The following is a 13,239-nucleotide window of genomic DNA, read 5'->3' as shown; positions in this document are numbered from 1 at the left end:
TAATCTTCAGTTTCAGTCTTCGACGTTTGCTGAAGGATCTTTGGTGTGAGTGTTGTTTTCTTGAAGTATCGTTGTCTCTGAATGAATTACAAAGTGAGTTCTTCAGCGATCACTGAACATGCTCAGTGTATTGATCACTGGAACTGAAAGTACAGAATCACAAAAATACATTGAAAGGAAAAAGGGATTATCATCAAATCACTGAGAGAGAGGATCAACATTAGGCAACATATAATAGCATTTGTTGTCTTAGCGTATCTTAAGCAACATAGGCAATTTACATTTGTTGTCTAAGGCAACATTTGGTGTAGTGAAACGATCATAATCTGGGACAAGACGACATGGATGCAGTTGGAGATGATGATGGTTGTTGTCGTGGAAATGAACTTAATCGTGAAACTACTTCAATGATGAATGACGTAATTGACGATATTAACAATGTAGAGGTTGAATGCATGAGTAACGAATCAGAACGTATTTGATTCATTTTAATTGTTTTGTTAGATACAACTCACTACATACTACACACTTCCTCTTTGGTTTCTTCCCATTCCATGTGGCTTTTTGTGCGACCCTAATAAGGCGTTTTTCAGTAGAGAAACCTTTATTTCTAATATAGAATGGCGAAAAAATATCAGTTGATTCGGGTTCTTCCACACCAAGAAAATCTTGAAAAGGTGCAACTTTCTTGTATAAGTTTGATAGATGGGAAGTGTTGTTGTCACCTGTATAAGTTTCCATGTTCCTCATTGCGAAAATTTCACGGTCATCATAGTTGTGTCATGCTTGTGAAAACAGAGGAACATCAAAGATGTAGGAAGTTTGAAATGATCAAAAAGTAAATTGCAGAAAAGTTTCTGTATATACATATAAATAGAGGAGTTTGCTGTGATGGACAACTTCTTATTATCACAACAACTACTTTATACAGTGGGTATTGTCCAATATATATATACATGAACCACCACCATTCTAAGAGACACAACCTTTCCTAAACACCATTCAAACATAACTGCAAGATACCAAAGGATGCAACCCTTCACAAACGACACACCTGTACGGGTTGACAGTTAAATAAATGTGTACAATAACTGCCCATCAGATATAAACCCAAAACTTGACTACCATGACTAGCTTATATTTTAACACACCCCCTTAAGCTAGTAATGGTAGAACTCCCAACTTGTCTCTCATAACTTTGAAGCTTCCAACTTGAAGAGCCTTTGCAAAAACATTCTGCTTATTTGTTCCTTTGCCCCATAAAACTCTATCTTTACTTCACCATGGCTCTTCCAAACTCGTTGTTGAATCTCAATCCAGGTTGACCCCTAGTTCCTTGAAACACTTGTACAAACCTCCGAGTCCTCTAATCAAGCCGTCGGTCTTCTTTTTTCCGGCCTGTGCAGTTTTCACTTGTGAATGCTCCAACTCATCCCATATGGACCTTAGCCATAAAGTTTGACAGCCAGCTATTGAAAGGGATATATATTCTGCTAATCTGCTTCAGCAGAGGATAAGGGCACCATACTTTGTTTCTTGGATTGCCAAGATATAGCCCCAGATCCTAAACTGAAAAAAGATACCCTGTTGTACTTTTTTCATCATTCATAGTTCCTCCAAAATCACTATCACTATAGCCTTGGTATAGACAATACCATGATCTATAGTACCTTTCACATACTTTAAGAAACCTTTTCACTGCTTCCCAATGACTTGACTTGGGTGACTCCATAACTAATTAGGCTTCTGTAAAGGTTAGAATCTATTTCCTTATCTCTATTCTCCTTAGATAACTTTAATCCAAACTCCAAAGGAGTACTTATTGGATTATATTGAAGCATATTAAATTTATCCAATAAGCTTTGAACATACCTTTGTTAAGAGATTGTGATTTTCTCATCTTCTTGTTTGTTCTTTCTTCTCCAGTGCAAGGCCCCCCGAGATTTCTCCTTCCTTTCTCCTTCCTTTCTCCATGATTAGGAGAGTACACCAACAACAAACTTGAACACCAAAAGGAAGTTGTATTTCAACTAACAGAGGTTGTCTGACATATGGATATGACTCATTCAGTCTAGCATACATAAAAGGAAGTTGTATTTTGTCCAGTCTTTTCCTGTTGGCATCTTCTCTTGCCTCAAATTTAGAAGATGATGGAGTGAACTTCATTCGATATTTAAGATCTAGTTTCATGTAAAGATAACTATACAATGTAGGAACTTGTGAAACTGCCTTTTCCAAGTAGCTTGGGTTTTCAAACCCCAAGCCAGCTTTGGGTTGATAAAATGAGAATTCATTTGGTTTGTTCTTTAAAATCGTTTGATCTGTCTAAACTCTTTCCTCAAATCTTTCTTCAAGATTCTGAAGTTCTTAAATAAAATTTGAATTTTTATAACATACCTTTTCATACATCAAGGCATACTCATTTGTCTCTCTCTTCGAGAGAATTAACTTATTTGAAAGCTTAGGTATCTGTTTATTCAGAGTCTTAGAAACATTATCTTTATTGTTAAATATTTCTCATTTTCTTCTTTTAAAGATCTAATTAGTTGAAGATTCTAAGTTTTTTCACATGAGAGAGTAACTATTAGCTCATTATTTTGTTTACACTTGGTTTTCCAAAAGGCACTCAGTTTCTTTTCCTTTTGGAGCTTGCCTTCAAAATCAGTTATTTTATTCATTAGGTCCATGAGCTTTTCCTTAAATAGAGACATTGAATGTACCTCGGAAGAATCGAAGTTGTAAGATCCAACATCATCATCAACAGAACTCTGAGCTCAGAGTCATTGGCCATGAAGCAGATGTGTGCGTCCACTTCGTCTTTATCATCGCTTTTTCTCTTTCTCTTCTTCCTTTTCCTGCTTGATAGGTCCCGACGACTTTATGAATTTGACTTTGTCGTCTTCCTCGATCGAAGTCCGACTCTTGGTCGTTGGGATGAAATCTCAGTTCGGGAGCCGCAGAAAATGCTTGATTATAGCCTGAGTATCTGCTTAAGGAAACACTCGAGAGAAGTCGATATCTGCTATAAACACAAAATAGTTATTAATATCAAATTTAACCATGATAAAGACAAGGATAAGTACGATACTTACTAACGGTTTTCCAACCCTCGACCAACCATTTATCTTCGTCTCTCAAAAAATATATTTTCCCAAAGACATAATGCATCTTCCAGTTTGGAAAAAGTTCCTAGGACCAAAATCTTGCTAACTTTCGCTTTGAGGTAGAGGTTGTGTCGATGATTAGCTTCTGGTTTAACGGAGTAAGCAACTGCCAAATCATGGACTGTGAAGGGAAACTCCCATTCACTAGTCAAACGCTCAATAACTCTTACTATTCTCCAGAATTGGGCATCACCTGTCTTGGCGATAAATCAAAGGATTCTAAGAAAGCCATAAATAAAGGTGAAAACAACAAAGTGAAGTCGATTTTAAAGGGGTATTCGTATAGAAAGCACCACCCCGGTGGACATTTTTTTGGGTGAGGATAGCCTAGACAAGAAAGCTTTATATCCGAAGAAATTTAGGATATATTTCTAAAGACCTCGAGATCGCTTTGTTCTTCTATTGCACTCGCGGGATCATTCATCTTTTCACAGTATGGTATTTTGACAGAAGCAGCGTATAAGCTCAAAACTTTCTTAAATTTTCGAGGTTTTTTTTCGCAAAATGCTTAATGTAAGACATTCGAGATCGTACCTTGTGAATATGTAGGGATCTTCATAAATTTATCCTTTATTATTTGCAGGTATTCTCAGTAAGGAAAGGGTTCACCTCTCTCGAAGATTTTGTAAGCGTAAAAAGGAAACTCGAAATTAAAATCGGTATTTATGGCCCAAAAATTTCAAAAAATCATCACGGAGTCGTTAGAAATAACGTGGTCCCTATATATGACCTATGCCCCAACGATTCAATTGCCATCCTGGATAAGAGTTGCGTGTCAGATAGCAGATGTATTTGACATAGAAACATTACGTGTGTACTGAACAATCCAATCGCCAAAATCAGCGATTCAATATCACAAGAAATTGAATTGGTTTTCACTCAACTGATCTAATTACCGAAGGAGAACATGTGTAAAAAACCTCAAAGCCAACTTTTGGCGTGAATCTGAAATTTAATTGTAAAATTTGAAATTCAAATCTCTAGGGGGGCAAATTGTCCGGGTAAAAAATCGTAACCTCGATTGACTTGGAAATATCGTGGACAAAACATCCAACATCTCGTGATTGTCGATATCAACGATGACGATAGTCGAGATCTTAGATAAATATCTTTGGATGCCTCTAATGTTGATTTATCTTTGAAGATTGTTATCTTTATTAGTTATTGTAGGTCTTGAATGATTTATTACCAAGATTCACCTCTTTAATAACCGACCCAATTATTCATACAGACAATTGAAGACGACCATTACAACAATTATTCGAGACACCATAAAAGAAGGTTCAAAAATATTCGAGCAAAGGACATCTGATCATCAACTATAACAAGAGCAATATTGTGAATACGAAAGAACGAACTGTTGAAACATTCTTGAAGAACTAATCATTATTTTTTAAGCTTAAACACGAAACTTCGTGTTTATCCACGATTTATTAATACGACCACTGTTGTTAAAGACAACGTCCCTGATTGACTTCTACAGTGCATCGACAATACTCACTGTGTCCGCGGTTTTTACCCTCGATAGGGTTTTCCAAGTCACCAAACTTCTTGTCTTGTTTATTGTTTGTTCATTTGTCTTGTTTATTTCGAATGTTCTATCTACAATTGATTAGCTTTGCAATCCAAACCTTAAACTATACTAAGTGGTGATTTTTGGCATAAACAGTAAACAAAACAAATGATTCTAGTGATGCGGGAAGCCCCCGTCGAGGCCAAAAACCGCAGAAGACCGTAGTTATTGTTGATGCATTATGGACATCAATCAGGGAGTCGACCTTAATAATAACGATAATTACAAAATATAGTTAGTACGGGGTTTCCTGGATAAACTTGAGTATAAGGTAGAATATTCTTTGAGATCACTTTTAGAGAGTTAATTCGATAATAATTTATTATGACTCTCCGCATGCTCGAAGATATCATCGTCGAGGATGACATCCTCGTCACTTGGACTTGTGAACTTCTCACCAAAACATTACCGATGAACTGAATTGTTACTAAATTTTAAATGTCAATGGAAAACCCCCGGTAAACGTCTTCCAATTAAACACTTTCCTCATGGTTTGTTTCATTGATAAATATATCCGTCGATGATAGAGCTCAAAAGATTGTGGCATTGGTCCAACAAACACCGATTTGTTGCTTCCTCTACACCAACAATACCTATAATTTGTATCATATATTGCAATAATCACATTGAAAATTTTCTATAAATAAAAAAAAATCCCATTAAAATGGCATGAGAATATTATCCATATTGCTTTTAGAGAACACTTTATTAGATATGGTGCACCACGTAGGTTAGCTTATTAGACGTCTCAAAGTTATGGTATATATTAATCAAAGGGAATTAACGTCACTCCCACTAAAACAAATAGCAATAAAATTATGTAAGGTGAATATCCAAATCAGAAAGTAGCATGCAATTATTTTGGCAAAGGTGCGGACTCTTGATGCCACCCACAATTAGTACTCCTCACAAACACTACAAACTCAACCCCACAATATTACATCATCGCCACTTAACCCCAACATCATTTGGTGGCCAATTAAATCAATAAGCCCACTTGGGACATCAAACAAAACCAAATAATTTCACTCACCAAACCACTCTAAAGGGGATTCCTCCAACAAGAAGACGGAGATCCACATGAATCATAACACTTCTACCACCTTTAAGTTAATTGGGTTATTGTGTCCTATAGATTCTGCCCTACAAAGTCAATGAAAATTAAAAAAAAATACAAGATTCCCTTCGATTTCGTTGTGGGGTCATGTCGAAATAGTACGACAAAGTTTTGCTTCTTATGATTACCCTCTTGAATCCATTCGAAACCGCATGATTGATCAAATAACAAAGATCGTCTTAGAGATGTCTGTTAGTCCGAACCCGTTAGATGCAAACCGGTAGTAAAAGCATTTAATCTATGGTGGGAGATCATCCCGATACAAAGTCAATGAAAACTGAAACGAATACATGATTTCCTTGGATTTACTTGTGGGGACTTATTACCTTGTCACAATAGTACAATAGTGATAATGTTCATTTTGAATGCTTTAAAATAGTAAAAGCATTCAAACTATGGCGAGAGCGAATTCCCACGAAGAAGAACCGTAAAATTCTTGATTCCCACAAACAACCGTTGAATTCGTGCAAAGGAATGGTAGTAACTTTGTGCCTTCTACTTCTCACAGATTAAGATATGCAAGTTATACGATTCCCATGCGACATTAATTTATAACGATACCCGTTATTCAATTAATACAAAACCGGAACTAAATTTTCGTTAAACTATAGCCACCGTGTTTATGTTTCTCTAAGGGCATCTCCAATGGATGACACTCTATCAGAGTGTCATGGACTGCCACATCAGCATTCCACTCACCATACAACTCTATCGTTTTATACCCACACTCCATAACACTCCAACGAGTTTAATGGATTTCTACATCATATATATATATATATATATATATATTTATATATATATATATACTAAATCTAAATGTAGTTTATGTAATGTATTTTAAAATTAATGTAATATCTTATTAATGTAATGTATTTTGAAATTAATGTAATGTTTTATTAATTATGTTGTTTTTATAAATTAAGAAAAATAAAAATAAAAATTAATTTATTGATTAATAAATATCATATTATAGTGTATATATATATATATATATATATATAATATCATAATTAAATCCTTACAAATTTAATTATAAAAGAAAAAATAAATTAGTGGGTCCCATTGACCTCCCCATGATGCGTACAATGGTCATTAACCTCTATTTCATTAACCTCCCTTCACAATGCATGATACATATAATGGCTCTCATTAACCTCCATTGAAGATGCTCTAATTGGATAAAACATGCATGTACCTTGTGTTTGCGTGAAAGAATCATCAATTCAAATGACTTAACTTTTTTTTTTTGATGTAGTGGTCATTTCATATATTGTCTCTCCAATGGAAAATCTACATTCCTCATCTCAAAACTTTTATAACACCTTTTTATTGTGTTTTGTTTTGAGAATCCAACTAGATTCCCTACACAAGTAAAGAGATTCCCAACAAAAACAACCATTAAAGGACGTGTGAAACAACAATTTAACCCTCTCCAATAAGTTTTATATGGGTTAAAAAGATATGTGATGTATAATTAGACGCTATAATACGTGACACCGTTAGATTACTTTTCAAAAACGAAGGAATGTCCGAATATACATTAAGAATACATATTCAATATCTAGCGGTTGTAGGATTCCAACATGCACTCGTGCAATGGAGGCTAGCCGGACACAAATTAATTGTCGGAAATCTAGTGTTGAGTTTCTATATCGGTAGAGGTTGACTCTGATATGGGTATGTGTCGAACCCCATTAAATTACTCAAAGAAAGCGAAAGGAAAAAGCATTTAATAAGAAAAGAGGAGTTCCAATATATATTGAAAAAAATAATATTTGAAGTCTTATGGGCTATTTACCACACTTATTCAGTAAGTGCTCATCAGTAAAATTCAACACTAACAATTACATACCGGATAAGATTTTAATCTACCAAAACGATGTTATATGCAACAATTTACCATGTAAGTGCTAACCGTGGTAAGAATCGTCGCACTCAGTTATCGGATAAGACTCTTGGTTCTTGTTTCGCTCTTTATCGGGTAAGATTCTTAGTCCTTACCATATTCATCAGGTAAGGTAGTAAGCGTTAGCGGATATAGAACTGCTGAAGGTGATATTGACAGATGTACTGTTTATAGATTCAATATGTTATCATGGCAGCGTGATTCCATGTGGAAATGGATGAGGGAATATTCTAATGAAAGAATCAAAGTGAGTGCTCTCCTTTGCTGCAAGCATAGGTGGTTTGGCAAATGAATATCGTGTTCCCAACTCCACTAGAAACTTACCGTCTAGGTTAAAAAATATGCTTTTCTATGTGTATATAAACCCAGCCATATCCAGCTCCATTGAAGTACAACAACATCAACTGACATCACATACTTCTACATAGATAGAGAAATATATATACAAATATATATATATATAGAGGGAGAGAGAGGTGTTAACTAGTCATAGAGAAATGGGTTCGTTTAAAGAAGCATTGAACTCATCAAAACCATACCTAGCGATGGTGGCTCTCCAGTTTGGATATGCTGGAATGTATATCATAACCATGATCGGCATGAAACGTGGACTCAGCCACTGGATTCTCGTAGTCTATCGTCATGCCACCGCTACTCTTGTCATTGCTCCGTTTGCTCTTGCTTTTGAGAGGTTGGTTTCTTATACTATATGGATTAATTCTCTATCTAGGGTTTAATTATGGCATATATACATGCACATGCTCATGCTCATGCTTAACCTAAAAGATGTGTTGTTATATATGGAGAACTTATCCTTTTCGTTGTTTTGTGCTTCCAAAATTCCTTCCGCTAGCGTCTCGCTAGCTTTTTAATGAAGTGTGGTTTACATATTAATTAATAAAGTGGATGCATGGTTTGCTCTGATTTTGCAGGAAAATAAGGCCAAAGTTGACGCGATCTGTGTTGCTCAAAGTGCTCCTTCTGGGTTTACTAGAGTAATTCCTCCAAAAATCCCTTGTTAATTTCTGCATGAAACAAAAAATGGCATTACTATGAAATGGTTTTACTTTGTAGGCTCGCATAACGGGATAGATATCCAAGTTTATCAAAAACAAAATCTGTAAAATCTTTCTAATTTAAATTAACATGCAAACTATGCATGAAACCTTATACATGTACAATAGGATCTCTATAATCTTTAAGTTAAGACTTTGAGCGATGTTATGTGAGTTTCTATTAATTTCAAGTATAACACAAAGAGCACCACACGCCAGAATTACATGCCTCAAAAACATTGAAAGTTTACCATAACAACTACAATATATATATATATATATATGTGTGTGTGTCGAGGATCATGTGAGAAGTAGACTTAAAGGTGAGAAGCGTAAAAAATGATCCGGACCCTTGATCACCTTTAACATCAAGGTCACCCATGAATCTCGCTTGATATGGGGATTGATCTGATTCATCTCATCCGAATGTGTATCAAATGGTGGAGATCCCTTTCTTACGCTTATCACCTAAACTATACTTTTTTTCACAACCCAACCCTAATATATTAATATAATATTCAAGTGATAACCGATCGACTATCAACGTATTGTGTCCTTATGCCTGAACTATTCTTGTGGTCATCATAGCCTCTCCCTTTCTTTGTGTAACAATACTGAATTTTGCACCTGTCAACTTGTATCATCGTTCTTCTTTACAATCTAATAGCGATTTAAGATCCATTAAAGCACCTCTTTGATATGGCTTAATTCATATATGCTCCTTTTATCTGACTACAAATTAGCTCATCAAGAAACTCTACCATTTAACTAATTGCTACGTTTTGTTGATAATTACAGGCCTGTGATTGATCAAAACTTGTACTTTTTGGGGATGACATACACATCCGCAACATATGCCTCCGCGATCATCAATGTTCTTCCTGCCCTCACGTTCATAATGGCGTTGGTTTTCGGGTATCGTTGATTACTACATGTCCAAACGATTCAAACTTAACGATCTTAAATCTAAATCTACAATCTTTTGATGCTTTCTTGAATAAAAATAATGCAGGATGGAGAAGGTGAATCTAAAACGGATTCATAGTCAAGCGAAAATAGCTGGGACGGTGATCACAGTGACAGGAGCAACGGTGATGACTCTGTATAAAGGACCAATTGTTGATATATTGTGGTACTCTCATCACGGTGCAGCAACCACCCACAAAGCTGCCGCCGGTGCTTCGTCTTCCGGCCAACATATGCTCGCCGGCACAATCATGATTCTAGCTTGTACATGCAGTTGGTCTGCCTACTTCATTGTTCAGGTGTGTAATCATCATCTCTTTCGTTTAATTCATAATACATTTAATATATAAACAAATTCATATATATATATATATATATATATCATGAGAATCTTTATGCATTAAAAATGCCCTTGTCATCATCATATTGTCCTTGACGTACGGTCGATCTAATTAGTTAACAAGACTATAATATACACAATCATGTTCGAACAACACATTAATTTATGAATCATTATTTTTTATTTGTCTAAGATGATTTAATTAATATTGTGATTAACATTAATTAACTATTTTAATCGATTGTCGAACAATAAAAAATATCATTGAATTGATTATAAAAATATAAATATATAATTGATAAGTTATATATATATATATATATATATATATATATATTAGATTCTAATAATACTGTGTAACTTTATACAGTCGATGACGTTAAAAGAGTATCCCGCAGAGCTAAGTCTGACGTCGTTGATATGTTTAGCCGGTACGGTGGAAGGTGGGATTATAGCGATGATTATGGAGCGTGATCCAAAAGCATGGGCTCTTGGCTTTGATTCTAGGCTTCTTGCATCTGTTTACTCGGTGAGTTGTTATTTTCTTGTTTCATTTAATAAAACAACTATTGCCATTGTTGAGATTTAAAACTTATATATATATATAGAGAGAGAGAGAGAGAGATTGTTTCAAATATTATCCATCGCATTTGTACAACCAATACAACCCAATAAATTGAGATATTTATGGAAACGATGAGAGTTCATTTATTATGATTTGAATATTTATGGAAGATGAATATAATTCATTAATTATGATCAATACTTTATATTATAAAACAATCAAAACTTCTATGAAATCACTTATTAATCAAATGAAATGGACGGTTGAGATTAGATTGTGTTGGTTGTACAAATGTCAAATGTTGTATAATAATCAACCTCTATATATATAGATATGGACAAATTGCATGAAAAAGTAATGTACTTTAACTTGATTCCTATTTTAGGTAACGTACTTTCAAAACTTCCATAATGGTACCTAAAATGTAAAGTTTTAAACATTTAAGTACCCGGGTAACTGGTTGAAGTATTAACCGATTATCATGCTGATGTGGCGAGTGATGTGGTATCCAACTCGGTATTATTTGCTGATGTGGTCAGTGACGTGAATTTTTTTAAATCTAAAATTAGTCTTTTTTTAGTATAAAATTAGTCTTCACCGGGTTACCCAGGTACTTAAATGTTTAAAACTTTACATCTTGAGTACTAAAATGAAAGTTTTGAAAGTATGTTACCCAATCAAGTTAAAGTACGTTATTTTTTCATACAATTTTCCCTATATATATATATATATATATACATATATATATATAGATATATCATCAATAATCAAATGAAACATTGACATGAATATAAATCATATGCCAAGTGATAAAAATCTAAAACAAAGAGGTAGTTGACAGAGGTAGAATCGGCATCTGTCTCGCCTGCTGGAAAGCTTGACTTGGCTATTGAAATCAGCAGCAACAAATCAACTTAATTAAGATTAAGAAGAATCCGTTCTTGGAAGAAGTCATCACTTACCTTATGATAAAATATCTGACAACAGATGCGGATTATGTAGCAAATGCCGCTAATGCGTAACACATTGAGTTGGGCAGCTTTCCTTGAGAGAGAACATAGTACAAAATAACAAGAATATATTTGTTCTTGTTTGCACTATTGAATACATCCCAACTCATTGTTATCGAATCTACTTTTTCGCTTTAACTTTTATTGACAGTACAACACAAGACATGTTGAATATCATCATAATATTTACTCTCGATATATATAACGTTCGACAACAGTTGAAATAGGTATTTTTACAACACACATATATGAACCTCTGTGGCTACAAGGGGATTTGTGCGTCCTAAAATACTAATTTCGTTTTTAATTTTGAAAGTATAAGAAATTCAATTCGATAACTTTTAACACGTATTGCCTTGTGTACCATCACTAATGCCAAAAAAGGAAGACCACCTATTAATAATATAAACACATACACGTGATATTTAATCCTATAATTAAAAAGAGTGATTATGGATCCTAATCGCTATAATTTATCGTTAGGGTGTAATTTGTTCGGGGATCGCATACTATGTTCAAGGAGTTGTCAATAGGGTTCGTGGTCCGGTCTTCGTGACCGCATTCAGTCCGCTTTGCATGATCATAACCGCAGTTCTTGGTGCCATCGTGTTGTCCGAACAAGTCCACCTTGGAAGGTAATTCTAAAGTTGCATAAAAACATATTTTTACACGGTTTGTTTAGCAGTTAACGATTTCTTTTACAATTATTTCAACTAATTTTACGTACCAAATGCGATAACAGTTTGCTAGGAGCCATCATCATCGTGATGGGTCTTTACTCGGTGGTGTGGGGTAAAAGCAAAGATCATCTACTAACATCGGAGAAAAGCTTGGGTCAAGAGCTACCAACCGTCGACAAGCACCATGCCAAGATGGCTTACGACACCACGGATGCACCATTTGAGCCGGTCATAACTAAGGATAAAAGTCTTCCACAAGAGCCTTGATTCGTCGTTTTTTGCTACATCCCTAACTTCTACGTTACGTGTTACTTCAACGTTTTCTCTTTGCAATGTACACCCTTTTATTGTATGTAATCAAATGACTATGAATGTGAGCTACAAAAACTGTCGTTTTTGCAAGATGTAAAAAAAAAATTATGTCTGTGGATTGAGTACTTCTTGTTTTGATTAGAGAAAACATATTGCATGAAGAAGCAACCAAACTTAGTTGTATTTTTGTTAAAATACAAAGACTGTTTGTTTATCTCTTAATAGTTCCATTAAGAGGCAACCTCTGAATCGTTAAGAGGTGAATCTTGTTTGGCAAAAAAAAGTCTGCCTCTGAATGATGTTGTATCCTGGATCTCCCTTAAACATTAAGAGCCCTAATTTCATTGTACACAATTACCAAACAATTATATTTCATTTTGCACCAAATCATTCAACAATTGTCAAACAGCCTCTAACAACATAAGTAGTCCTTGTCAAAATGGTTAAATGGAAAATATAATTTCAGTTTTAAAGAAGTGATCGATATCCATCCCACAAACGAACGATTAATGGATAACGATTGATTTATCGTCATGATTGTAGTGTAA

General features: G+C 34.7%; 1 protein-coding gene across 1 annotated transcript; it reads left to right on the top strand.

Moving 5' to 3' along the window:
- Nucleotides 1-8,172: 8,172 nt before the first annotated feature.
- LOC112523340 (WAT1-related protein At1g21890-like) lies at nt 8,173-12,752 on the top strand. The gene is made up of 7 exons (XM_025132901.1): nt 8,173-8,454; nt 8,696-8,758; nt 9,617-9,733; nt 9,831-10,083; nt 10,495-10,653; nt 12,183-12,334; nt 12,442-12,752. Exons 1-7 carry the CDS (start codon nt 8,261-8,263, stop codon nt 12,644-12,646), a joined length of 1,143 nt encoding a protein of 380 aa, XP_024988669.1. The 5' UTR covers nt 8,173-8,260; the 3' UTR covers nt 12,647-12,752.
- The last annotated feature ends 487 nt before the right edge of the window (nt 12,753-13,239 follow it).

This window comes from Cynara cardunculus, assembly GCF_001531365.2.
Source record: "Cynara cardunculus var. scolymus isolate 2C chromosome LG 12, CcrdV1, whole genome shotgun sequence".
Classification (NCBI taxonomy): Eukaryota; Viridiplantae; Streptophyta; class Magnoliopsida; order Asterales; family Asteraceae; genus Cynara; species Cynara cardunculus.
This window is presented reverse-complemented; position numbering and strand designations above follow the sequence as displayed.